We start from the raw sequence: 27,882 nt of genomic DNA on the forward strand, positions 1-27,882 counted from the left end.
ACTTAAATTATGTTATTTGTATGTCTATGGTTATATATTCTGTGTAGGTCTTTAGTGGTAACATTTTAGCTGTTGGCTGTAATCTTAGCTAGTTCATGGCTATAGGAGTCTGGGTCAGTTGTAACAGCAACAGTCTGGGTTAGTTGTAACAATAATGCAGATGTTACAACTTACCACACTATTACTTTAACTTATATTAAACAAGTTGGGGCAACGACATCAGCAGAGAGAGGTTCACTGGTCGCCTTTGTATATGCGGTTAATGCCATTGGCAACACAATTCCTCCACTGTTTGTGTTCCCACACATACATTATGCAGACCACTGTGTCAGAGATGGACCAGTAGGAAGTATTGGTAGTGGAAATAAATCAGGATGGGTGCAAGAAACAGATTTCCTCATCTTTCTGAAGCACTTTGCAAACCACACCAAGGTAAGCCATGATAAAAAGTAATGGAATTGCGATGCTGGTGCACAACTACATTTTTTCAGCTTCATTGTTATGTTCAAAAGTTGGTGCAAGAGTTGTAGGTTATAATGCCCACTGAGCCAATGAGGCCAAACTCAAGGAAGACCAACCAAAATTAATGAAATATTCAGTTGCAGAAAATTCCATCATCTGTCTTTTTTGGGGGGTTGGAATATGTTCAAAAGCTAGATTTCTGCATTCTGTCACACACACACAGCTACATAAATGGCTCTAAGTGCATCCATGTGTTGAATAAAAAAGATTACATGTTAATGTTTTGTCAGTACCCTTAATTCATTGTGTTACATTTCACCCCAGGATATGTTACAACTAACCCAGACTATGGGGTTAATTGTAACATTTCACTCTTTGTGTTTGAGATCATACCATGCAATGGGTAATTGTGCTGCAGAGAAAATAGCTGCACTATTTAATAGCAGAGACATGTAAATACTTTGCATTAAATTTTCAATCCACTACATTAAAAGAGCTCCAATTTACAGACAGAAATGTCAAAAATGTTACAACTATCCCCGGTCTCCCCTATTGTTTTCTTATCGCATCACAAAAATACTAAAATGTAACACAAACTCATTCAGACCAACTCACATTTTGAGCTGAATATTTTATTTATTTACTTATTTTTATGAGAAGAGGACACACCTGAAAAAATCCCCCCCAGTTTTTCTTCAGATACACATCTTTTTGTTAATGGTGTCCTGAAACAAGGCTATTTATTTTATTTTATTTTATTTTCATATATAATATATTTATTTTCAAGCCACCCCACTTGCCACTTCTCTATCATGCCTGTTTATGAAATTAGAATGAGTAAGAATCTGATCTTTGATTAAATATTTGACTTTTAATTATTAATAATTAGATGTAGATTTTACATCACATTTTACATTGGGCTCTTTTCCATTGATCGATTGCTTGTTCCTTTTGGAACAGTCAGCAACACAACACAAACACATACATGCTAACGTGTTGTTTTTCTTGCTCTCTCTCAGAAGTCAATGACTTTATGAAGAACCAAAGTTTCTGAGCCCAGAGGGGAAAACGGTCCACAGAGATGAGACTTGAACAAGTACAGAGATGTTCAGTCCACATTTCAGATTTGAGGTTATACTGCCTTCTAGTGTCCATCCAAACTCCCATGTCCCAGATATTCTCCATTATCTTTCATGTGTTCCTCTGTATCTAACAGAAGAGAAAAAAAATAATGTGTTCATTAAAAAGTGTAGAGAAAGAGAGAAATGGAAGAATATTGTGAATGACAATATTTAACCACAGCCCTAAAGTGTGGTACCTTTTCTCTTGCAGTTGGGATTTGGCACCTGAAGACACAGATCTTCAGACTTTTGTATTTAAGAGTAATTTTTCATTGTGAACAGATGTGCACTTTTAGGCTGTGTATAATAATAATGCAGTGTAATGCATCTTTGAAAACCATGAAGCACAGTTTTACCTTGAATCTGGCTTCTTTGTCCTCATTTCAACTGCAAATAATGCAAATTAAAACATAAAATGATTTTTCTTCTCTTATCAGCATCAGTTGTGCTAAGATTCATCCATTAATTTAACATTCAGAAAAATGCAAACGTCACTCCAAAATGATTGTTTTACAAGTCCTTAAAGTACAGCTACAAATATTCAATGCAATTTAGTTTAATTACTACAAATTCATTTAAAAAGCCCCATCAGTGTGCTTTATACTGCAAGGTTGAGATTTACAAGATTAGAGATAAATCTCAGATAATTAGACAATTCAGTATCTGCAAGCAGCTAATGGATTTTAAATACATTTCTGGATTCAACACGGAAGTGAAGCTGATATAAAAGAAATATGACGCGGGAGTGTTTAGAACAGCCTGGTATCAGCGACATTCAAGCCTAGAAGTTAAAAATACACAAACAAGTTTTTCAGCTTTACTAGTGATGGGACATTTCTAATTTTAGGTATACTGCACAGATGAAAGAATGCAGTTCTACTTTTTTGTTTAATGCACACCTTGAAGGACATGCTCTGGTCAAAAATGACTAAGATTCTTCATAGTGCTACTGGAGAGTGGATACAGCATCTTAGTAAGACGTTTCTGAGATTTATAGGTCAAAATACATTTAGAAGTACAAAATTACACATCACTGTATTTCCTAAGGGAACCATCTATAATATAAAAAGCATGAGTCCCAGTACACAACTCTGTGGAACTCCATGACTTTTTTTAAGTGCTGCAAACATTTTCCTTTAATCGTGCTTTAATAATAGTTCCCGTCTCTGTAGTAATTGATGTAGTCAGCGTTATCAAATGTTTCACCTGCCAGGAGCCACAGGAGGATCAGTGATAACCTTCAGCAGTGCTGTTTCTGTGTTGTGATGGACTCTAAATCCTGACTGAAACTTAAAATGCACCATTCCTGAGGTAATTTATTCAAGGTTTGACACCTGTGGCCTTGAACTGAGTACAAAAGAAAATAAGAAACATGAGCATAGAAGGCAAAAACCTTTTAATATAAAATCTTCAAGAAAGTCAAAGGACTACATCATCAGAGAAAGACAGAATCTCGTTTTGTAGGGATGAAATGAGCCATATTGTTAGACCACATACCTACCATCTGCATGACATGAAAAACTTAGTGGAAAGTGCTTTGTATCAAAATCAGTGGGTGTTCATTATTTAAAGTACAAAATTCACATAAAAAAGCTAAAAGACTGACAAAGCAACAAAATCTTTCAGCGACCACAGAGCAAAAATACATGCGAATTACATGTTACATTTACTTTCAGACAGGATTCTTTCGTACATCAATTAATGCATTGTTTGAGGTCAGCGGTCCAATGTTGAGGCTGGAGCGACGGGACTCTCGGCGAGATTTAACCACAGGCAGGGCGGTTGGCCCACTCCAAGACCCCACAGCAGTTTGACCTACACGTTTAACAGGGCCATCGCTGGCCACCTGAAGCCACAGCTCCTCCATGACGGCAGGTTCCTCCGTTGGGAGAGAAGAGCGCCTCCACGTGGATGGAAGAGGGGTGTTCACCAGCTCCCGCATTTCCTCCCTAGACTTGGAAGGTCTGTCCAGCTGCCCTGGCCCTCTGCCTCCTGAGCTGTCTTCGGGGCAACGGGGAAGCTTTTCCATGCTGCCAACGTTTGCAGGTTTACCATCAGATGGCACGACTGAAAGACAGTATGTTAACAGGATATTTACTAATGCAGGAATACATTATTTTTAACTGTAAAAATCACTAAATTCGACTGGAAAACTCCAAAAGTTACAAAGGAAAATTTGAACTGAAGGCATCTTGTTCCTAGTCCTGCAGAATGACATCACAATCACACACTAAAAATAAACACTTTTGTACCTTTAGGATGCTCTTTTGGCTGAGTGGCTGACCCACAGAGTTCCCTCAGTTTGCTGTTTAGTTCCAGATTAGTGGCCTTGTAATGGTTCAGCTCCCTGCTGAGGTTGAGGATCCATCCCTCATACTGCCGCTGCCGCCCTAACAGGCCCTCGTCCATTTGTTCTGTCGGGACGATAAAACGCACACAGTACGATATTAACGGAAACACCATCTGCCACTTTAACTTATACTCTACCTTTGAGCCTTAAATATGTTCAGTGTGTGAGACTATTTAGTCTTCAGAATAGCATGACTGGTTTATGTTAGTCTCACCTCGACACTGCTGCAGTAAGAGCTGCACACTCCTCTCATGTTCCTTCTGCTGTTGTGTAAGCCGGCGATCTGTGTCGAGTTGTGTGCGATCGAGTGCATTTTCCAGCCACTGCACCAGCCTCTGCTGCTCATCTAGTTGCATTTCCAGCTCAGCTAGGGCAAGTTGCAGCTTACGCTCTTCTTCACGCAGAGATACCACCTGCAGGAAATGTGCACACAAACACTCATAAGCCTAGAACTCTGAGTCCAGACGCAGTCCAGAGTCACATGTGCAAGGTGCACCTGCTCAACTACTTGTTAACATGAATATCTAAACATGGCAGCAACTCCAAGCATTGTGCATGTAGACATGGCCAAGACAACTTGCAGAAGTTCAAACTGAGCATCAGAAATTTAAGTGACTATGGCATGGCTGTTGGTGGCAGCTGAGCTGGACTGAGTGTTGCTGCTGATCTACTGGGATTTCCCCACACAACCAATTTTAGAGTTTACAGAAAATGGTCAGAAAACGAATATATCCAGGGAGCGACAGTTCTCTGGATGAAAACACCTTGTGGATGTTGGTAAATGACCAGATTGTTTCAAGCTTATAGGAAGGAAGAGTGACTCAAAAAACCACTCATTACAATCAAGTTATGGATACATACTGAACCCTGAAGCAGCCTGGGTGCCATTCCTCTCAGTGAACAACAGGAAACTGAGACTGCAATAAACACGGCTCACCAAAACTGGACAATAGATGACTGGAAAAACATTGCCTGGTGATGAGTCTTGATTTCTGCTGTCACATAAGGTAGGGTCAGCTTTGACAAAAGCTTTGACACAGCTTTTGACATCAGGAAAACATGGATCCATCCTGTCTCGTATCAATGGTTCAGTCTGGTGGTGGATGGTGCTGTAACGGTGTACTGTTACTAACCATGTCAACCCCTTTATGACCACAGTGTGCCCATCTTCTGATGGTTGCTTCCAGAAAGATGACACTCCATGTCACAAAACTCAAATCATCTCAAACAGAGACACATTTCAGCTTTGTAACTGCTGTTTTGTTGAAAGGGAAGTAGCATGCATCACCGGGCGTTTAATGTTTCACATTAAATGTGAAGGAGAGGGCATACTAAAGAAGAGAACAGCCACAAACTAATCAGACTGAGGTGCTTACATGGCCACAGTTCTCTCTATTTTTATCATCTTAAGGTTTATTCTACCCCCTAAAAATGAATACAATTTGTGTGGGTCTGTTTATTCAGAACATTTTTTATTCTGTTTCACATACCTTGTCGAAGTACTTGCACAGCAGAGCTCTGGTCTCAGAGGCAGACAGGTAACTGAGCTTGGCCATGAGATTCATCTCCCACTGGGAGAGCATACTGGCAGAAGCCCGAAGCTGTCTCTGTCTTTGAGTGATGGCTTCATTCTTATACTCAATCGCTGCATCCAGAGCCTCAATTGCCTCGTCCAGTTGGAAAAGCGTTCGCTCCTCCTGGTAACATCAGAGTGAACAGATGTCCTTAATGAAGATTTGAATACCATGTACAATTCATTTTCAGTTTGAAACTAGAGCTTTCCACATTCTTGATAATTAGGCTGTTATTGTGACTGTATTCAGTACATGTATTCTGTACATCAAAATATTAATCTAAAGAGTGCTGATAATTAAAATCAGATAAAAGAGCTTGAACCTCAGAGTAATATCTGACCTCTGGTGAGAGCAGGTTACCCTGCCGCAGTTTATCGTCCAGCTCAACTCGCTGTTTAAGCAGTGAATCTTTCTCTTGACGTAGGTTGGAGATCTCTTGCCGGATCTGTTGGGAGTCTTGAGCACTACTACTGCGAAGGAGACCATTCCTCTCACTCAACTCTTCCTCAAGTAATTCAATGCGTCCGGTGAGTGTCATTAGATCTTTACTTAGGGCCTGGAGGAAAGATGAATAAAACAGGACTCAGCATCTGCAAGTCCCCTGTGCTAATAAGCTGAATTGTTTGTGTTAATACCTGACTGGAGCGGAGCCTCTTGGTTTCCAATCCACTGCGTTCTTGTAGCAATGCTTCTTTCTTGGCCAGGATTTCCTCTCTTTTCGTCAGCTCTCCCTCCAGATCTTCCAATCCTCGCCTCTGTTCTAGTATCCGTTCCATCTCCTCATCCAGCCAGCGCTTTTGATCCTCAATTTTCTGCTCACAGGTGAGTTGAGACACAAAAGGACACATAAAAGCACAATAACAGACAGTAATAGTATTTCTAGGTGCCATACGTGTATACACTACTACTGCATCTCAGCTCTTGCTGCACCTGCTGCTCTTCTAATGAGATGACAGAGCCGTTGCTGCCACTGCGTCTCTGCCTCTGGAAAGCTGCAATCGCTTCGGTCTTTATCTTCAGGATCTTCTGCTGCTGCTCATTCTTTATTTCAAGTTCCTGGTATGGTGGAAATAGCATAAAAGTCACATTTTCACACATCGCACTGCAAGAACAGGAAGAACTGCAAGAACTGCATTCGGCTGCAATTTCCAGTCAAGCTAATTTGCTCATCACTGCCCCCCCAAAAACTGATTCTATACTCAAACTAAGGCTGCTGAGTCAAAATGATTTAGGTGGAGGTGACAGAGGACACATGTTTGTCGTGTAGGAAAGTTGGACCCTAAGATGAGACGTTTTTGACTGTAAAGCCTTTATTGCAAGGGCAACCACCAGTCAACGCCACCCTACCTCCACTGTGGGATGTCTGCGAGTGTAGCCTGGGGGCAAAGTGAGCCCCATTTGCTCTCTCTTGGCTCGAGCTGCAATAAACACTGAGCAAGTTTAAGCTGCAAAGGAAAGAGGTGTGCTTGATTTATAATTCAAGAAACAAACAAGAGCTTTTTAGTGAAAATGAATCCAAAAGCTGTTTAATCTCGATTTTTTTTGTTTTCATGTTTGTTGGAAAAAATCATAACTGACATAAAGTTGGATTAATTACCCAGCCTGAACTGAAACTGCAGTGCCATCTGTCGCACAGACTAATATTTTTCAATTAAACTTTGCTTAGTTACAAACAAACAAAGCCACTCAGTGGTACCTTGACTCTGTGAGTTCTCTGCTGCATTTCGTTCTCCAGACGACGCTTCTGCTGACTTTCCTGACGCAGCCGCTTTTGCAACTGCTCCTGCTGCTGTCTCATAGATTGGACGCTTCTCTCCAGCTCTAACACACGGCGCTCACTCTGGGCAGGAAGGTTCGCGAGACGGGCAGTATCCCTCTGACGCTGACTTAGTACCTAATGTTTAACCAGAAATATTTTCACTTTTAGAAGTTTACAGGTCATGTTTAAAAATCAGGATGTGAAATCATTAAGAACACAGTTTTAAAAAGCAGCATATCACCGACACAAAACACCGGCCTCACTCTTGGCGGCACATGAATACAAACCTGAACTTTGCTCTGGGCAGCAGCTATCTTCCTGCGACATTCCTGTGCTCTGGTCTTGTCTGTGATGCTGATCTCTCTCTCTTGCCTCTCTAGATCCTGCAGCTGCCGCTGGGCCTCCTGCAGCTCCTGCCGAGCCTGCACAGCTTCCCCCTCCAGAGCTGTGATCTTATGGCTGTACTGCTTGTTCAGAGCCTGAGCATCCTTACCTTAAAAAGCAAACAACTGATTCAGAAAAAACACAAAAGAGAATACTTTTTGTGAAAAGGATGAAGCCAAAATTTAAATTGCTACCTGTTTTGACGAGTTCCTTAATGAGTTCTTCTTTCATGCGAATGGTGACAGAGAACTCCCTGATCTTCTGCTGTGCCTGAAGAAGTCCCCACTCTGAAACACCTTCAAAGCTTTTTAGACTTTCCCCACTGCTGGAGTTGGCTACAGAGAAATTTGAAAGTGAACACACGAGGTTGGTGGTGATATAATGAGGAAGGGGACACAGCTTTGACTCAACTCAAGCACGAGTGGAGTGTAAGATAGAAACAGAAAAGAGGCAACAAAACCATAACAATCAGTTTTAGAAGTCTGCTGTAACCACTGGTTGAACATGTAACCACAATAAAGTACAAAATTAAGCTATCATTCCACGTGATGTTAGCGTCTCTGCAATTCACTTAATTCATTTTCTGTGCATGCCGCACACAGAAATGGAAACTATGTCTGCAAAAACACAGAAAAATAAGCAAAAGGAAGCAAAACTGGATCATAACTGATCGTATTTGTAACAAAGTGTTTCTGACTGTATGACACTGCATGACTTAAACTTGATTTTTGATTTGAGAACAAATGAATAAATATTCCACTAGTGAAGAAGTAGTACAAAAAAGAAATCCAGACAATACCTTCAACATCCCACTCAATGCTCCATTAAATCATTTCTGAGCATCTAGTAATCTTGGTAGTGAGCAAGTTGTTAGACTTACATGCTTTTCTGGCTAAACAGGGGTGCTGGTCTGGCTCCAGCCCTTTGCCAGCAGCTGGTAATCCCCCTGACTGCATGTCCCGCTTGGTCCAGGTCAGATTCACCTGCCTGACAGAATAACGCACAATTCACAAATACCATGAGCACAGGCGTAACACAATGACACTTATAATGAACAGTTGATTGACACGATTGCCCAGACAGTTGTTTAGCAACTTTTTAAAAAAAATTGAAACTCTATTTAGATTCAGAAGAAACAACATACTTTGATCTCTCTTGTCCAGAATGACTGCCCTCTTTTTCCCTGTAATGCATTTCTGCTCCACCTGGGATCTCCTGCTCCTCATACAGTTTCCCATCCTGATCAGTGCAAGGCCCATTACCAATGTATCCCACTGGACTGACCTGCAATCACACAAAACACACAGATGTAGAGGTATGAAAACTACAAAACAAAAGAATAAATTGGACTCTATGCATCTTAATATGGATTTTTCTACTTCTTTTTTTTTAAATAGCTGGTTACCTGTCTGTGGGTGCCTCCATTCTGACTGTGCTGCATGGAGCCCATGGGGGCAGTGTGCGGCCGCAACCTCATGTTAAGACCCAGGCCCATCAGTCCTGCAGTAGAGAGCTGACACTGTAGATCTGCTATCAGGTCCTGCTGCTCCTGCAGCTTATCACTCTGAGACAGTAAGAGGACAATAAAATCAGTATCACATTACTAAGGTCAGATATGATCTGAAACATCAAGTTTAAGTTTTGGCACAGCTCGGGTGCGGGTCAGTAGGATTAACTTTGTGATGATGATTAAAAAAATAATATTAAGATCAAAAGTGTGAGTCATTGCTTCAGGAGAAAAACAATATAAGAGATAAACTTTGTCTAACCTGCTGCTTGTACTGCTCCATAGCATCTTCCAGAGCTGCTAGAAAGTCCGTGTTCTCCCTCTCTAACCGCTGGATCTGTGACTGAAGGTGTGCAATAGTATCTTCCTTCTCTCCATCTTTATCACTGTCATGGTCATGGCTCCACCTCTCCTCCACAGCGGTGTCCTGAGGAGTAATTTATAGTTAGTAATACATGTCCTATGTTTTTGTTCAAAACGTCACTCTTTAAAAATAATTACTAGTGATTTAATAATTATTTTAGAGTGAAAGGGACAGACCTGGTTCTTTACAGAAGGCCTGCCCCTCCTCAGGCCAACACTGTCCTCAGTCGAGCTGTTCTCAATACCGCTGTCTGGACCGGAAGCCGTGGTCAGCCCACTTCTCTCCTCCTCCACAGAACAAAGCCACTCCTTCACTCTCAGACTTTGTTCAGCAGTCAGAGCCCCTTCACTCTGCAGCTCCCGCAGCAACCTGTGATCCACCAGCAGCACAGAGAAATTTTTGTACAGCCATAGATTTCACTTATCTCTTCTACATTTTTGTATCAGAGAAACATAAAAAATTATGATTTAGAATGAAATACACTGATGACTGGGTTTTAAATAGTTTTAACCAAGTTACCTTATGTCATACAACATGTGAAAACCCATGACAGAAAATAAATTAAAAGCTAAAATCCCAAATTTTAACTTTTAATTTATTTTCTGTCATGCAAAAAACAGTTTGCATGACAAATTACTACAATTTTTTCTTCCATTCTCAGAATTATTATTGTTTAGTAATGACACAAATGGAAAAATGCTTATTTTCTTTTTTTTTTTTTTCTCTTTGTCCCGTTTGGTTCTTTTGCCATCAGAATTATTGTCTAAAGGCAAAGAAAGATGCCCAACGGATTTACTTTACCAAATGGACCATCCCAGCCTTGCCGTAATGGTCCATCTGATTCACCTTTTATTGTTTATTTTATTTTCACTTGCTGAATACGGGACAGACTTATTAAATGCTTATTTTCAAAACATTTATAAATAACAAAACTTCTGACAAGGTTTTACCCATCAAAATCCTTACAGCATTATCACCACAGGCTAAAGACGACAGTCGCCAGCACTAGGTTGCAGCCCCTAGGAGTGTGAGACCATTTTTTCTTATCATTGTTGAGTTTTGCTATGACCATATGGGGCAAATAGTGCACTGTTTATGCCTCAGAAACTGTTCAAACATGCATTTTTCTGACATAGTTTTGAGAGATACCAGCAGGGAGTTAATGTAAGACAAACACTGGAAATACTAAAAAGTTCAGTTGTTCCTGATTCTGCCATTGCTTGGTTGTTTTTGTGGGTAGCTGAGATTCTCAGTCTGCATCTTTGGCTGGCTATTCCCATCCTGCGTCACATATTAAGACTTTGGCTGATTGGACACTTTCATTGTCTTCTGATATTTTAAAAAAATTTTTTAATTATGTAATTATAAAATAAAATCTAAAATGTGTTATGTTTGCACTGGCTTTTTAATTGTATGATATATACATATAAAACTTTTCTCTCTCTAAAGATGTAGATGAGGATTAATTCACAAAGCAACTGTCAACCAATGTGCACATTTTTTCTGGTACGTTAAACTGAGTGTCCAAATCTTACAGCACAGGTTAAATAATGCAGACTAAATCAAACCCATCGATAAATGCTCTTTAACCTGTAAGCAGTGTCTGTGCAGGTCCTATAGTGAGCGCTCTGGACTTGCAGTCTGCTTATTTCTCCCTCTCCAAGTCGAGGTCTCCTATTGGGTTCGGCGTGAGAGATTATGCGGGTCTCTGAACGCTGGCGGTTTTCGAGGGCTCTGCGAAGGGCCTTGATTTGTTGCTCGAGCCCTTCCACGCGATCTGGCTCACGCTTGCAGTTGACTGTAGCACGGTTCTGAATGTTCCTTGCTCTTGTGGCATAGTTTAGTGTGTTCAGGCTCTCATCAAAATCTGAGGAAGATGGACTGATGCAAGCAATCATCAGGGTTTTTGAATTTCCCCCTAAAGAATCTTTTAGTATCCTAGTTGACAGAAGGAAAATAAAATAATCAGGTATTAATGTTTAGTTAGATTGATATGTTTAAGTCCAGATCAACTTATTATAACTTACCTTGTAATTTTAGAATCTCTGTATGGTATGTGAGAGCCTTTCCTCTTGGGGTCCCCCAGTGCCCCGATAACATTTCCCAAAGCTAAAAGACCGCTGTTAATCTGGATACTCTCCTTTAGTCTCTCTCCAGTGTTTCCTGTCCTTAATATGCGCTCTGATCCTGCCAGGTCAACAAAGTGAAACTTGGAAGACAACATTTGTGGTCCAGAACTTCCAGCAGTCCCATAAAGGCGAGAGCTTCCTCGTCGTTGGTCCATGTACACAGTAAAAATGGTGTGGGACCTGCTGGAGTTAGGATTCATCTGGGTTGCACCAGTGTGCCTGGCTGTGTTTCCAGACTCCAGTAAACTTAGCACTTCATCAAGACCCTCCACTTCACACTCCTTTACGCCGCACAAAACTACAAAGTCAAAATGCAGTTAACAAATACTTTTTAAATGAAGACATTTCTGCATTCACTACTCAAAAACATGCTTAGAAACATTTAAGACTCTTTATTCCTCACCAATATTGCCCTTATCCTCCCGGATGTGGATGTCCTTGCTGGCAGTCTCAACTTCCAGCAAGTCCTTGAAATCCTCTTTGTAGATCTCCAGATAGGAGACTCGAACAGAGAAGTCTGTGAGGTCATTTTCATCGAGCAGCTTGAAGATATCTGCAACGGCCCTGGGGATGATGCCCTGCTCCTCATCACTAAAGGAACCTAAAATTACAGTTAATTTGTTTTAAATGGAAAATCTGATTCTGTTCAGTTTATTTTTTCCATCCGATAAGAAAAAAAAAATGCAAAAAAAAAGCATTACTTGTATTTTTAAAGTGTGTGTCATGCATGCTTTGTTGAAACCAAACATTTTACTAATATTTTTAGGTAAAAAAATTATAAAAGACAAAAAAGAAGACTTACAAATATTAGCTTCCCCAATGGTATAAGTCTTGCCTGATCCTGTCTGTCCATAGGCAAAGACTGTAGCATTGAAACCTTGGAAGAAGGCATCTATGAGCGGCTGAACAGACACAGAATAAACCTCCTCCTGACTGCAAGTTTCCTCAAACGGGAAGTCGCAAAGAAAGTGTCGGTCATGACCCAGAGTAACCCTACACAGCTCAGGATCCACAGTGATACAGCTCTCATGGCAGTGCAGAAGCTCTTTAGGCAGCAGGGGACGTACTCGGACAGCCACCTGCACTGCAGAATACTCCCCTCTGCCCTGGCCAGCAGGCAGTTTGGGAGACATTTCTTCTCTCCTCTCTGTTCCGCTGTTATGTATTGATCATCTTTGGACTCCTGAAGAAAACAAAAAAGCATTTATTGACAAATATTTGATGAACATCTCGTGTCACATTTATGAATATGGTACAAGGTAATAAATGAGGATGCAATTGCATGATAAGATGGGGAAAAAAAGCGCACCCATGACTGAGTAGCTTGTAGAACCACTTTTAGCAGCAATAACTTAACGTAATCGTTTTCTGTATGACTTTATCGGTCTCTAACCTTATTGTGAAGGAATTGTGGCCCACTTTTCCTCACAACATTGCTTCAGTTTACTGAGGTTTGCCAGCTTTCATTCATGCACAGCTCTTAAAGTTGTGCCACAGCATTTAGTCTGTTTAATGTCTGGACTTTAACTGGGCCACTGCAGCACCTAATCCTTTTTTTTTCTGTTGTAGATTTGCTGCTGTGCTTGGGATCACTGTCCTGTTGCATGACTGAGTTTGGGCCAAGTTTGATCTGTCAGACAGATAATCTCACATGTGAATCAAGAATAAGATACAACTTTGCAAACCTACGCGGTGTTGCTATGCGCTGTAGACTTGTTTTGTTTTCTTAGTTTTTTTGCATTTTCTCTGAGCATTGCATGATCTGACCTTGGGGTGCATTTGCTGCGATGTCCACTTCTGGAAAGATTGAGGCCTTTTGTTAAGACACACCTGAATGGTCCAGACCAGGAAACTACCAAAACTTCTGCACAAACACCAGGATAAAGGCACTTGCTGATGCCCAATTAATCAAAGTCACCTGATTAGCAGTACCTGGCTGCTACTAACCATCTACTACACAACACCTTTCCCGGATGTAGTCCTGTAAAGTTTTTCACAACACTGTACTTACTGCTGAAGAAAATTGATAAGATATGTGTTCAATAAAAAGATCAAATAAAATATTTTTTTTTTACAGTTATTTAAAGAACAAAACAAAATCACAATCTTTTTTAGATGCATGCAGTATAAAAAAAGTTTTGATTTCAAGGCTTTTTAACACCGCAATCTCTCCCAAAGTTATAGTGTTACTAAAAATATATACCTGTACCAAGATCTAATTCAAAATACACGTTTACAATTTCACATTAAACCCCTTCAAGGATGCTTTATTATTACTTGGATTAGTCTGAGCCTTGTGTAGTAATAAGCTTCCCCTATTTACTGGTTAATCACAGCTCTGCACTAACGACACAGTAGTTATATGACACAGTTAAAGTCTTCAACAGTTTAAAATAGCGGGTGTCGCGTTGTGAATCATCTTTTCTTATTTTTTTGGGTAAGTACTGTTACGTTACTGCGTTTTCACCCAAGGGTAGCGTTTCATCAGCGACTTCATTAGTTAATTTATCGCTTTTTCACGCAGACAAACCAGCTTCGTGTCGAGTAAAGAAAAAAAGTTCTAGTTCACATCCAGAACTAATCACAGCGCTGTTAACTTGTGTTTCCCAAGTTAGCAGGGTAACGCTAGCTCGCTGTTGTACAGGGTTACAAAAAACAAAAGAAGAAGAAGTAGAAGAAAAAAACACAAAGAATGTACTACCTCTATTAATGAGAAAAAATGTCGGCTTTATCTTAGGACTGTTTCATTTTCACACTGCTTCTTAAAGTTCACAAGTTCGTGAGGCTGCCTGTTTTCCAGATTCACTTCAGCTAAGCTAAAGTTAGCTGACAGTCTAAACAACAACATCAAAAACTTGAGGATGAGGGTGGATAAAAGCTGATAACGCGCGAACTAACTCGGCCCGTTAGAAATGCGTAACGTTAAACGGCGTACATCGACAGTTTTCGTAAGCACTAAACATTTTTCATGACTTACTTTAATGCAGCAGAAGTTGTACCACGAATTCAGAGTAACTCTGGAGAGCTTTTTTGGGGGAGAATGGAAGCTGAGGGGCAGTCCACGGGCAGCCCAGGGGAGGAGCACGAAACCTTGGCCTGGGTTTGATCTGCAGCAGCAAAGCATCATGGCTGAGAGGCGACAACATCTCAGCAGATCACAGCACACGCGATTTAGTACAAAAGGCACTTTAATCATTAGGGTTTTGTTTTGTTTTTTGTTAACTGCATATTTTGATATGGATGCTGGATTGTAAAATAATTTATGGGAGCCGCGAGAAATTTCTGTTATCTGCACGAAAACCACATTATGTGCAAATGCAACTATCATGAAAGATATTTTTTTAAATTCACTTTTATTTCTATAGAGCCAAATCACAACAGCAGGCGCTTTATATTGCAAAGTGAAGACCCTACAGACCCTACAGACCCTAGCACCCAACAATCACATTTAACCCTCTGAGCAAGCACTTGGCGATGGTAGGACTCTAACAGGAAAACTCTTTGTGCAGAACCAGGCTTAGGTAAGAGAGAAAGACAGGGCAAAACATACTGTAGAAGAGATCTTGAGATTAATAATAACTAGGGATTGAATGCAGAGTGGTGTGTAATCACATAGGGAGTAAACGAGAAACACTCAGTGGAAAGCACCCAGCAGCCTAGGCCTAGTGTAGCTAAGGGCGAACTCAGGGTCACCTGGTGCAGCCCTAACTGTGCTTTATCAAAAATGAAAGTTTTGAATTTTACAGTGATATTTATTCCATGGTTCATTCTCACCACGTGTCCAGCCTTGTTTGGACCATAACTGACACTAAAGGTGTACTTTTCTGTTTTTCCCTGTCTCATTTTTGCTGAAAGGATAATCTTAGGTTGTGTCTTCAGTAAATGCAACTTACATTATGTTTGAGAAAATTAAAGGTTGAGGCCAGAGAACTGTTTAGTGGAAGAAAACTGAAGTAAACAGCTTATGGGCTATAATAAAACAAATGAATGGACACTGAACACTATAAATTCCCAAACAACAAACAAAAAAACAAAAGATCAAACTGAACTGTTGATGTGTGCTGGCAATCATCCACCAATCACATTATGTGAGCAGGTCAGTTCAGATGTAACAAGACTTGAAATGTAGGCTATACATGATATGATGTTGAACGAAATGTTGGGCTATATTTAAAGTTCTTCAAAAATTGCCCACTTACCTTGGCTCCCATGTTATATTTAAATATAACAGGCTTATTTACAATGCCCAGTCGCAGGACAGTCTAGTGGTAGCTGTAGCTCTTATTCTCACTGAAAAACTGGGTTTAAATGCCCACAAGGAAATGTGGTACAAAACTCTTACATTCTCTGATTTTGTTGAAACATTATGCATTATACTTTTCCTAATGTTTTACTTGCTATCATTTTTGTATTATCTGTGTACAGGCCCTTCTTAAAAAGAGGTCCAAATCTCAAAGAGGCTAGTTGTTTAAATGATGTATCTAAAAACAACAGTGATGCTGATAATCATAGCCACAATAGCCATGATTACAAATGGTGATGAAAAACCACAAGCACAGTAAACAAATAAATGTGTTTATTTGCACATGAAATTTGGCCTTTCTCTCTCTCTTGCAATCTGTTAAAATCTTAGTAAATTCCAAACTGATAACCAATAACTGTTTAAACAGGTATGGTTTATGGCCACTTTTAAAAACAGTTGAGGGTGCAGTATGTCTAAAATGTGAACAGAGGGCAGTGTTGCATCATAGTCTGAAAAGGGACATTTTCTTTGCAAAGACTCACAGTGTAGGTTTAACAATAAACTTGCTCGTTGAAAGAGAATAGAGAATAGTAATAGTTTTCCTAACAGTGATCCTACTACTTGTAATTGATGTTACCATTTCTTCTTGATCACAACACTGTTATGGAATTTGTATGTGCAGTGGTGAGGGTAAGGTAGGGAAGGGGATATTTTGGATGGGGTGTCAAAAAATTGAAAGAATGAAGACCAACAGCGCACCTAAGGAAATATTAAACAAATAATGTATTATTTATTGTTATATATATCATATTGCCTATTTGTAGTAAAAGCATGCTGGCAAAGGAAGGGGCATGGCAGATTAATTTAACTAGTTTATTTGAAAAATCAATAAACCTTGAATAAGGTTAGATCTGCAAATAAAGAAGAAAAACTCAACTAAAACCCCCTAAAACTCATAGAATTAGATTATTAAAATATTACTTTACTATAACATTATAATATGCAGTACTGTGCAAAAGTTAGGCAGGTGTGAAAAAATGCTGTAAACAAAGAATGCTTTCAGAAATATAAATGATTGTTTATTGGCCCCAAATGTATTCCACAGCAGCACAAGGACCCCAAACATACAGCCAAAGTCATTAAGAACTGTCTTCAGTGTAAAGAAGAACAAGAAGTACTGGAATGGATGGTGTGGCCCCCACAGAGCCCTGATCTCAACATCATCAAGTGTGTCTGGGATTACATGAAGAGAAGGATGTGAGGAAGCCTACATCCACAGAAGATCTGTGGTTAATTCTTCAAGACGTTTGGAACAACCTACCAGCCGATTTCCTTCAAAAACTGTGTGCAAGTGTACCTAGAAGAACTGATGCTGTTTTGAAGGCAAAGGGTGGTTACATGAAATATTGATTTGATTTAAATTTCTCTTTTGTTCATTCACTGCATTTTGTTGATTGATGAAAATAAATGACTAACACTTCTATTTTTGAAAGCATTATTTGTTTACAACATTTTTTTCTCACTTACCTAAAACTTTTTTCACAGTCCTGTATATATATCTACATTGACAATGCTAAAAAACAGCAACTACATTAAACTAACAAATCAGTACAGTGAACTGGAGGCCAGTTAGGGAGCCAGTCTACACTGGGGAGTGTCCAGGGGGGCAACCAGCGACACACCAAATTTCTTTCAAACTAAGACAGTATCCTTCATATTTATCACTCATTACATCACTCTCCCCTTTTACCTGTCAGCGTTTGGACCTCAACAAAGACGCCTAGCCTCGCAATTACATGGCTCTCCATCTTACTGAAAGGAAAAACTAAACAAAAACGAATTAACTCTAAAGAAAGACGTGACTACTCAGTTAAAAGATGAAACACTTTTGTGGCTAATACATTAAAATAGACAAGCTAAAATTTAGTAAAAAGGCCTAAACAAGAAAGGAGCAGGGGAAACATATAAAAAAGATGGAGAAAAATGATTGGTAACTGAGGACCACACTGCTATAGACTAGAGACTTAATGCTGTGATCCTCACCACTGCCAGGCACTGGGAAGCCAAACAGGAAATAAAAATTTGGTCCACAAACACCAGGATCAGACAACAACATAAAGAAAGTCACTAATGTGCTCATTCTGGTACCATCCGAAACTGGAATAAGGCCAAAAAGCCAAGAAGAGGCTGAATAATGGAAGATAGGTGCATAGGACGATGTAAGCATTAGAGGAGTGAGGGTTGATGGTGCGTTCAAAAACACTACTCAGGTGAGGAACATTTTTCACTGAGAGTTCTCTACTACACATGCACAATCTGGAGATTCAGCAGACACCATCACTCTCTCCTTTTTCCATTAAAAGCAACGTGAGACCGAGATACACGCAGTCAAAAGTAAGTACCACTGATAACCCAAGTGGCTGTCAAAGTGAGCATGCTTGTTTCTGATAATAATGCCCCAACAACCAGACTGAGATCAGAATACTCACTGCAGTCTCACTTTGCAAGCACTCATTAGACTTTTTTTTTTTTTATCTGCACAGAGGTGTGACTCATCCGCACTGGAAAAAGCTGTAGAGAAGGGCAGTGGAGCCAGAGGAGAAGGGATGGAATGACAAGAAAGTGGATGTAATGTGATAAGGTTAAGGAGCGGGGGAAAACAGGACGGTGAGGTGAAGAGAATGGGCAAAACATCAGATTTCAGGCCAGGTGCTCTCACAGACCAACTTTGTTGTGTATCAACCTAGACAGACAATGGAGAGGTAAAATGCAGAGGATCGGGGGCTTTATTACTGAATCATTACCTCTTGTGGATCCCTGGGGGACAGACAAAAGCCAGCCTCCAGCCTACAGTCTTTTATTAAGACTGTAGAGGGGAGAACTGAAGAACAGAGGGAGGTCTTTTTTGTGGTGGTAATAAACACTACTGTTTTTAATTCACTCTGCAGCTAAGTCAGTGACTGACTGGCTGGTGTGAATTGTCTTCTGTTCAGTCATCTCTATTCATCTGTCATTCTCTGTCTGCCTCCCTCTCTATCTCTGGGCATCTTTTTCGTCACTCAACACTCAATCTTGTTTTAGAATTCTGTGTCTAAAGTATCCCTGCTCCCTCATGGAGCCATTGCTGCGTCTCAGCCACAGTATGGAGCCCTCTCTGCAACTAAAGACTTCCTGTTTCCCTCCAGTGTAACTACATCCTGGCACACTATCCACTATGTGATTCCTTATTTCTCAGAAAGCTGTGTAACATCAAGGAGAAGATAGATGGCTGGTGCAGCACAGTGGCGACACATTTCATCACGCTCCTTGGAAACTCCTCAGATATACAGCCCCCCTAATGAAAGGAAATAGATTGCACAAACTTTACTTTTAGGGCGCATGACACGGCTCTTTTCTGTGTGTTCTTGCTTTGGAAATGCAAAAGTTAAAGTTATTCGTGCACTGTAGGAACACAGAGGCTCTTTTCAGCAAGCCTTCCTTGGCTGTCAGCTGAACAGCGTTGCTCTGTGCTGCAGGAACTGAAGTGTTAAACAACCTCTGCTCACATATGTCCCTGCTTACAGTCTATCAGGCAGTTCTTAAAACACATTTCAGAAGGAATAGAGTGTAGAAAATCTTCTTTTTTTAAGCCTTAAAGAATCAGAAAGGAAAAGACTGAACTTTTAATGTTTTATATGATGTTTAATGGTTGTACTGGAGGCAATACAGGCATTATAGTTTTATCACAGAAAGAGTACCAAAACTAAAATCAATAAAACATAATTATAAATCAAAACATCCGTAGGCATAATGATTACGTGCATATAAATTTTAAGGCACTATTACAAAAATAATGCTATATTTCAGGACGGGCTGTCATTCTTTAGTCTTTCCAGCTTATTGCAAGTATCCTCAAGTCAAGTGCTGTTTTACTCTCTGCTACATGTACCAATTTTCTACATGCATTTCTATTTTTTTGCACAATAAATAGATTTTTCTTAGAATTCATACTGGGAAACAAACATAGTGACTTTGGTGATGTATTTCCCCAGCTGCACTCGCCTCTCCAGCTCACTCATTTCCACCTCTGCCTCCAGAGTGGCAGGGCCCTGCACAGGGCTCGCCAGCATCAGCTCGCCCGTGAGGCGGTCTGAGCGCTGCACTGTGAAGTGGCGGCGAACTGGCCTTCCGCCTAGCAGGGAGAAACGAAGGGTGTCACCTATTGGGCGCAGTGCTGACACTCTGAACATGACGCGGGGAGCTGACAGGTTGGACACAACAGCCAAGTAATGGTAGGAGAAGGAGTTTGGGGCCTGAGAGCACGCCTTGTTGTCCACAGGGCAGGGGTTACGTTCACAGCGCCTGGAAAATAATGAGAAAGATGTTACTAAAAGAGTGATTTTAAAGAATTAGTTGTTACTATACATCTTACACAAAAATAAGGATAATGCTCACATAGGTGACGTTTTGACATAAGTAGCGTTAGGAATTTTGGGACAGTCCACACGAACACACTGGAAACCACCATATGTATTAATGCACATCTGGTCCTTCGTGCAGTTGTTTTGCCTCGTGGCGCACTCATCAATATCTGTCACAAAAGAGAAACACAAAATCCCCACATTTAGTTGGGACATCATTTACACTGCAGCTCTTTGATTTGCCATTACTGAAAAGAAAAAGAGTCAAAATGAATAACATTTTATTAAGCGTACTTGTAGGCTCTACATTTTTGTATTACATTCCACGTGGTTCAGAATCGGCCTTTTGGAGGAATGCTTTGAGTACTTCTGAGTGCAAATTTAGCAAAAAAAGAAAAAGAAAAAAGAAAAGTGATAGCAAAATATAAAGCAGGAAGATGGACTGCTCACCTTTGCAACTGCGTCCGTCACGGGTCACATTGTATCCTGCAGGACAGGAACAGCGATAGCCTCCAGGGGTGTTAACACAAGCGTGTAAACACAATCTCCCAGCCTGTCCGTTATGAAACAGCTCACATTCATCAATATCTAAAATGCATAACACACACAGACATGGCTAACAACCCATATGGAAACATCATAATATGAAAAATGTATAGTCTGCGTCATCCTAAAGCTGTTAGGTGTACCAGTGCAGGTGTAGCTGTCTCTGCCAGAGATGGTGTATCCTGGCTCACAGGTGCAGTGGGTGGTCCCCTGCACTATAGTGCACCGTGATGGACGAACATAAGGCCCGGTGGTGGCAGCTGGTAAAGTGGATGCAGCAGCAGCTGTGGATGGGGAGGTGGCGGCAGAGGTGTTTGTCATGGTGACAAAGACTGAATAAGGAAGAGAAGACAGGTAAGCAATGCTGGTGTGTTATAGAAAAAGTTTTCATAACCTGTTTTCATATTTTCTTTGCTATAGCTTTGTATCTGCCCCAGGGATACGAGTTATTTATTTAGTCAGCTGACAATATATGTCAGACACTGATGTTGGTGTGCCGATGGTGATATGAGACAGTGTCAGTCACGCCTGCCAGTGTCAAATGGAATCCAAGAGGAGAGTCACTGGGTTGTATCAGTGGCAACAACATAAAGCCCTCACAGATACGAGTTTGATAGGTAAAATTTAATAAACTCTCTTCTTCTACAAGAACAAGACAGCAGCATGAGCTTAGTGAAGATATCTGACCGTTAATATGTTTGGATTTGTTTATTTTGCCAGTAAGGAATAAAAAGAAGAAAACAACAAAAACACTGAAGTTGACCTTTATGAAAAACATTTGCCCAAATTATGTTAAATGGGGGTTGTGAGTGGGGAGGAATATGTTGCAGTGTTTAAATAGTGGGAGGTATAGTGGTTAGCTGGGTTCAAATCTGCTCTTCAAATCTAGGCTTTCTGTGTGGTGTCTGCATGCTCCCCCTGTGTTCTTTCCAAATACTCTGGCTTTCTTCAAAAACATGTCCAAAAACATGGTTGTTCGGTTTTTTGGTGATTCTAAATATAAGCCTTAGTGGTTGTCTGTGTCTGTGTGTTGGCCCTGTGATGGACTGGCAACCTGTCTAGGTCGTATACATGGCCTCTCACCCAGTGACAGCTGGGATGGAGTCCAGCTCCTCACCCCCATCCCCCGATGTATAAATGGTATAGTGGTTAGCGCTGTGGCCTCACAGCAGAAACGCTCTGGCTTTAAACCTGTTTGTCAGCTTTTCTGAGTGGAGTTTGCATGTTCTCCCTGTGCTTCATCCCACAGTCCAAACACACATGTGTTTTAAGTAAGCGTCTAAATTGAACCTGCGTGTTCACAGCTGTCTGTCTCTCTCTTAGCCCTGGAAATCTGACCACATCTACCACTCCACTATCTTGGGTAAAGTTGGTGGCTGTTTTAATGTAACGATTGGATGACTATCAAAAACATTACCAGACTTTCAAATCTCTCAGTAAACTATCAAACCATCTGTAACTGCAGAAATATTTAGATAGTGTGAAAAAGGAGATGAATTTAGTAAAACTGTTGGTGTCTACTGCATTTTAGTGCCTAGGCAAGCAAATGCCCAATGCAATCTCTTTCAAATGGTAAAGTATCACCACATTTCATTCATGTGTGTGGTCTGAGTATGCAATGTATTATACTTACATGTTGGCACAGGGCTTTGACAGGTAACTCCAGCCCAGCCTTTGGCACAGACACAGGAAAACTGGTTCACCTCATCAACACACGTCCCACCATTCAGACAGGGCGAGGATGCACACTCATTGATGTCTGAGGGGAAAAAAAGACATTAAGGTTATGTTTGATCTCTGTCCAGAGATACACATATGTATGCAACTCAATAACTTTGATGCTTGAACATCATGAAACATTACATAATGACATATGCATGTGTGCGTAGACATATGAGAAAATACGGGAGCAAATGAGTTAACAGGAGGGGCAGCCAAAGTGTGGGGGATGCCACATCCTGATCAAACAGCCTTTGAGTTGTTATCTCAAAGTCAGCAAGCTGTCAAAGGACATGGAGGCTGGAATATCACATGTCACAGCATTCAAAAAGCTCTCTGGACAATGACCAAAGTACATAAAGAAATATGATCATGGGTCACATATGAAATGTAACATAGAAAAATGTTGTCGGCATGTTTGATGCCCAGAAAACAGAATGGTGCAAATAAAAGGGGGCGAGGAGAGGAGAGGTTACACAGAGGATGTTGACAGGATTGTAAAAGTGATCAGTGGGTTAGATAGCATGATGAGTGATGGTCAGAGTAATGAAGTGGAGAAACACTGGTGGGAGGAGGATTAGGAGGACACAATGGGGAAAATGACCATCACAGCAAGGACAGGCAGCAGAAGGCTCCTCTCTCACCTCGGCAGGTTGGTTGCTGGCCACTCCAGGTCAGGCTTTCCTGACAAACCCTGCTCTCTGATCCCACGAGTTCATAACCAGGGTCACACAGGAAGTGAACCTCATGGCCAATGCTGTGCGATTTGCCAAGTTTCCTCCCGTTGATGAGGGACTCCAGTTTTGGGCAGGTGCCTAGAAATTATAAGAACATAACAGCAGAAATATTCTGATATCTAAGAATTTGAATAAAGTCTTTCTAAGATATTTACTTACTGTTGATGGCTTTTGTGTTCTGCCTTGCAGCACTGCTCAGCAGTAAATTTATTTTCTTCTTTAGGTTGCGCAGACTCTGCATGTAGGAGGCTTCATGGGATGACAGAAGCTTCTGCACCTGCTTCAAGGACCCTTGAATTTCTTGCCTGCCAGGACAGTCCTAGAATAAAACAAAGCTACTGAATAAATTCATAAATGTTGAATATTGTAATTCACTACTGATCTTCTAATTCACAAAGAGGATCAGAAAAACCGTTGCAACTATCTAAAAAACCTTGTGAGAAGGTTAGGCACACTATATAATATTACATTGAAAATGACAGCTTCTTATTAAAAAAACAAAAAAACACCATCCTTGCTAAATATATGAAAATGGAAAAGCAATTTATTTGACTCAGGACAGTTAAAATAATTATTTGTTGAGAGATGAAAGCACCACAAGCCAGTGATGCTGCTTCTATTAGCAGTTTATTTATCTTCTCGTTCATTCAAGGACACGAATTCATTCAAAAGACTTCAAAAAAAGATTTGATTTTCTTTTTTGTATCAAATGAAAGAAAAAAATCCAACTTCTAGTGCATTTCTGTAATGCTAAGTCATATAAATTGCACCGGCACATATTTCTGTGTGAATGCTATTGCAATGAGGAAAAAAAATCTCGTCATCTAAATGAATAGACAAATGAATCTGCTCTACCTACTGCGCTATTTTACCCAGTGCACTGCAGAGGCTGAGGTGCTCATATGAAGGAGTAAATCTTGTGGGGATCAGAGAATGTTTTGTCACTATATTTGCCAGCAGGAACCTCCCCCCCGGCTAGCTCCATACTGTAACTCAGTCATGCTGACAAGAAAGGCTCTGTGTGTAACACTTTCTTATGTGGTATCAGGTGTGATGTTCTGCTTAGGTTTGAAGTTTTAACTACACGAGTCATTATAGAAATGGAGGTAAAAGCTTTCATTAGAGGGTAATTACTTGCTGATTTTTGGGTCAGCCAGTCATCTCCTTCCAGCGCCTTGCTTTCATTTAACAGGGTGTGAGCTCAAGTGAGTGGTACACACCTATTTTCTACCCATACCCGTTCCCTCATTACTCTCGTTGATTCAACAGCATCAGTCCCCACCTGGCCTCTGCTCTCTCACATGTTTTCAGACAACCAATTAGTGTTTTCATCCAGCAGCAGTGATGTAAGAAGAGTCAATATTTGTTGAAAACACCTTTCTTATTTAGACTGAACTGAGGTTTGGAATGACTTCAGTCATTTTTGGTGCTGATGACTGGTGTTTATCAGGTAGTTGTCAAAGGCCTCTTTCTGCCTGTGCTGGGAGATATTTCACATGGCGTTCATGTTAACTGGGTGATGTTACCACAGTCTGTAGGAGGCACGCGGTGCTGGAGCACAAAATTGCAGCACAGTTCTATTTAATAGATTTAGAGCCTAAATAACAATATGCTCTCACGCACTTATACAAGACTCTACAGCATCACACTCACATTATTATGCACTTCTACAAACACATAATTGGCTGGCCATTTTTCAGTAGAAAACAAACAAACAAACACATACAGGCACAGACATGCATGGTAGAAGCTGAAGAGAGCTATTCAGAGCCAGATGCAGCGTTTTGGAAATGTTTAGCTGGTTTGCAGTGAAGCACAGCATAGATATAGTGAGTGAATTCAGCCACCGGAGCCTCTGGGATGTTGCTCTTGAGGCTTGCGTGCAAAGTAAGGGTGACTCAAGGTTTGCTCTGTGAATATTTTTTTGTGATGCCAAGAAGTACATTCATATTAAGATCTGCTATGGATTTCAGAAGAAGTTATGCATGCCATTCTCTTTAAACCATACATAATTCATGAAGCACATTTTAACCAATTCCTTTTGACATAAGAACTTTAAGTGGAATGACGTGGTATAAGTTCAGGTACCCTGCTGTGACTAATTCATTCTTTCATTCACTCAATAGCTAACAATTTTAGTTGCATACTTGCTTACCTGCCCCAAAGTAGGATGAAGCAAACAGAAACACAGTAAGGTGATGGTAGTCACAGGTGATGCAAACATGTTTCCACTAAAACCAGTCCAGTCTGCACTCACTAATCGCTTCTCAAATGTGTTAGAACTTGCGTGCAGTGTGAACTTTGTGCCGCTGGCTCCCAGAGTGTGTAGGAACTCCAGGTGAAAGTAGGACCACAGTTGGCGGTGGGAAAGCTGCCGCAGCTAAACAGTGTGGAATGTTGTTTACTCTTCAGTAGCCAATCAGCAAAGGAGACTTGAAGAAAAATGTTACCACATTATGATCCCTTTTTACTTAATTTGGAGTGCACTTCCTCTACTGTTTAAAGCAGCTTGGTCTTGGAGAAAAGGTACAGTGAAGCTGTAACTTCTGCTGGAATAAAGGTGCTTTCCTGTTCTGTAATTAGACTGATTAATTAGATTGAATTAAAGACTGGTTTCAGCTTTCGAGCATAATGTCCATACCTAACGTGGCTATTAGTGTAGCAGTGGATTGGCAGCTGTATAACATCTGGATCCAAATCAAAAACTGCCCCCAGTTCACTTTTACTTTGCTAAATTCATCTCTTTAATCTCAGACGCTCTTCTTAAACGAGCTATATGCAGCAAGAGTAAGAAGACTACATGTACACCTATCAGCCAGAATATTATAACTGCTGACTTGGTGTGAATAACACCGATTACCTGAATATAATGCGAGATAGAGTATCATACGTGAGATGTAAGGGAAAAACAAGACTTAATATTCTGAATATTATACTATGGAGGACCAAACTTTCAGCTTACTGCATATGCTTGCAAACAATTTGACACCTAATACCTCAGGACACACTTTTTGGAATCAGTGCATTGACGTATGAAAGTTTTGGCAACATGACTGGTTGTTGAGGTAAGTGATAGATTATAATTTTTAAACCTGTCTGTATGGTGCATGAGTGATGTGGAATGAAGTTGCACTTGCAGAGCTAATCCTTAGTTCTAAAGAAAGCGATAAAGAGCTGCACCTTAAACCAATTCTGCTTTGTCCTATACCGTAGCCTTTCCTTGAACAACAACGTTACATGTGGACAGACACACTTGTAACGTTGCAATAGGGATGAAACAGATATGTCAGTTTCACTGTGCTACATCTTTTTTGAGGGAAATCTCATCATTTAAATAAAATTGTAGAGATATGCTGAAGAAAACATTTATTGTGTAGATGGACTATTGTCATCATACCCCTGTGTGAGCAGCCAGCAGCGCTACATTTCGATGTGTAAAATGTAACGAAGACACTGAGGCCTTGAATACTGCTTTGAACTCAAGCATGAAGAAGGTTTTGGTTCTTCCTTCGATTGTTGGTTTTACCTGAGAAATCATCTTTGTGGGTCTGTGTTTGTCTGAGCCTTTAACAGACTGAGCACACAGCTGTCATTTGGCTCAGCGGAGTCAGACTGTTCCTCACTGATGCAGCAAAATCAAAAGGATGGGAAATAAGTGGACAGCCGAGGGACCGAATCCTCAGTGCAAAATACCTACAGACCACAATGGAGAGAAATGAGTGGGATTGTATTGTGCTGCGCTGCAGTCATCTCCAGACACTGAATCACCTCACAGTTTGCAGATTCATGATTCATGCTTCCCGTACTGGGTCCTTAAAAACATTGTCACCAAGTCTAAACAGGCACCCAGAGAGAGCACCATACTGTACCTTCACACAGATATTTCTAGGCTTTTTGTACTACTACACATCATGTTCTCCCACACTTTCACATGGCTTAGAAATGAAGACAGATTTCAACTGGCTCATTTGAAAAACAGATATCAGTGATTCAGTAGCAGCAATCCATCAATAAGAATGACAGAAATCATTAAGCCATATGTTTTCCTTCCAGCGTCTGACAGTAAGAGGCAACACACCTGCTGTCAGTTTTGGAAAGTATGCAAACAAAGCATTTATTTTCAAGTGCTATACTTTATTATGGTATTCCACTGCCTACCACATTTATTTTAAAACTGTTGTTATATTCTTGCTATACTCATCATATGTGTCACACTACGAGCTTAAAGAATTCTTGAAATATTGTAGATTACTAATTGTAGATATGTCATAAAATTGCTATGGCACTCAGCTTGGAGCACTAAGTGCCTCTGCCATGACGTTTGTACTACACACTAGAGCAATTTATAAAATATGGGAAAAAAGTGTATTTATTTTTAAGTGCATTGTATTAAGAAGAAAACAGCGTTAGGAAAACTGCAATATAATCATTTCATTTTAAGTTCTGTGGAAAGACAGCTCAGTCTACTTAATGGATTTGAAAAGATGACTTCTTTTACTCACTTTTATAACCTGTTGAAAGATCAGTATGCTTTAAACACAAATTAAAATTGGGATCATTTGAATATTTACTTAGTAATATATTGAA

The 27,882-nt window shown here is 40.4% G+C and overlaps 2 protein-coding genes across 3 annotated transcripts; both read right to left on the minus strand.

The window, feature by feature from the left end:
* Positions 1–2,956: 2,956 nt before the first annotated feature.
* On the minus strand, positions 2,957–14,727 carry kif7 (kinesin family member 7). 2 transcript variants are annotated; one of them, XM_031759516.2, is made up of 20 exons: positions 14,628–14,727; positions 12,453–12,833; positions 12,054–12,251; positions 11,549–11,948; positions 11,112–11,459; positions 9,698–9,890; positions 9,420–9,584; positions 9,056–9,214; positions 8,795–8,934; positions 8,531–8,637; positions 7,845–7,985; positions 7,554–7,759; positions 7,204–7,401; positions 6,438–6,563; positions 6,143–6,319; positions 5,848–6,063; positions 5,424–5,630; positions 4,148–4,346; positions 3,836–3,997; positions 2,957–3,650 (listed from the first exon to the last, which is right to left on the minus strand). In XM_031759516.2, the coding sequence occupies exons 2-20, from the start codon at positions 12,781–12,783 to the stop codon at positions 3,256–3,258; spliced, it is 4,068 nt and encodes a 1,355-aa protein (XP_031615376.1). In that variant the 5' UTR covers positions 12,784–12,833; positions 14,628–14,727; the 3' UTR covers positions 2,957–3,255. The 2 variants fall into 2 exon arrangements, with proteins under 2 accessions (XP_031615376.1, XP_039467073.1); XM_039611139.1 differs by lacking the exon at positions 14,628–14,727 and adding an exon at positions 13,044–13,174.
* Positions 14,728–19,592: 4,865 nt separating this feature from the next.
* Positions 19,593–25,621, minus strand: LOC116335789 (fibulin-7-like). The gene is made up of 8 exons (XM_031759552.2): positions 25,451–25,621; positions 23,455–23,614; positions 23,203–23,373; positions 22,473–22,598; positions 20,983–21,171; positions 20,744–20,881; positions 20,328–20,463; positions 19,593–20,234 (listed from the first exon to the last, which is right to left on the minus strand). Exons 1-8 carry the CDS (start codon positions 25,517–25,519, stop codon positions 19,871–19,873), a joined length of 1,353 nt encoding a protein of 450 aa, XP_031615412.1. The 5' UTR covers positions 25,520–25,621; the 3' UTR covers positions 19,593–19,870.
* Positions 25,622–27,882: the final 2,261 nt, after the last annotated feature.

The sequence above is a fragment of the Oreochromis aureus genome, linkage group 1 (assembly GCF_013358895.1).
Source record: "Oreochromis aureus strain Israel breed Guangdong linkage group 1, ZZ_aureus, whole genome shotgun sequence".
NCBI classification, from domain to species: Eukaryota; Metazoa; Chordata; class Actinopteri; order Cichliformes; family Cichlidae; genus Oreochromis; species Oreochromis aureus.

What these genes read in the sequence shown, in the direction of transcription:
- kif7 (XM_031759516.2), bottom strand. Translation starts at nt 12,783, where the DNA reads ATGTCTCCCAAACTGCCTGCTGGCCAGGGCAGAGGGGAGTATTCTGCA. An exon ending in CATTGGGGAAGCTAATATTT is followed by an intron (nt 12,252 to 12,452) that starts GTAAGTCTTCTT and finishes CTGTAATTTTAG; the next exon opens with GTTCCTTTAGTGATGAGGAG. An exon ending in AGAGAACTCACAGAGTCAAG is followed by an intron (nt 6,564 to 7,203) that starts GTACCACTGAGT and finishes CCACCATACCAG; the next exon opens with GAACTTGAAATAAAGAATGA.
- LOC116335789 (XM_031759552.2), bottom strand. Translation starts at nt 25,519, where the DNA reads ATGTTTGCATCACCTGTGACTACCATCACCTTACTGTGTTTCTGTTTG. An exon ending in TCAAAGCCCTGTGCCAACAT is followed by an intron (nt 21,172 to 22,472) that starts GTAAGTATAATA and finishes TTCCTTATTCAG; the next exon opens with TCTTTGTCACCATGACAAAC. An exon ending in TGACGGACGCAGTTGCAAAG is followed by an intron (nt 20,464 to 20,743) that starts GTGAGCAGTCCA and finishes CTTTTGTGACAG; the next exon opens with ATATTGATGAGTGCGCCACG.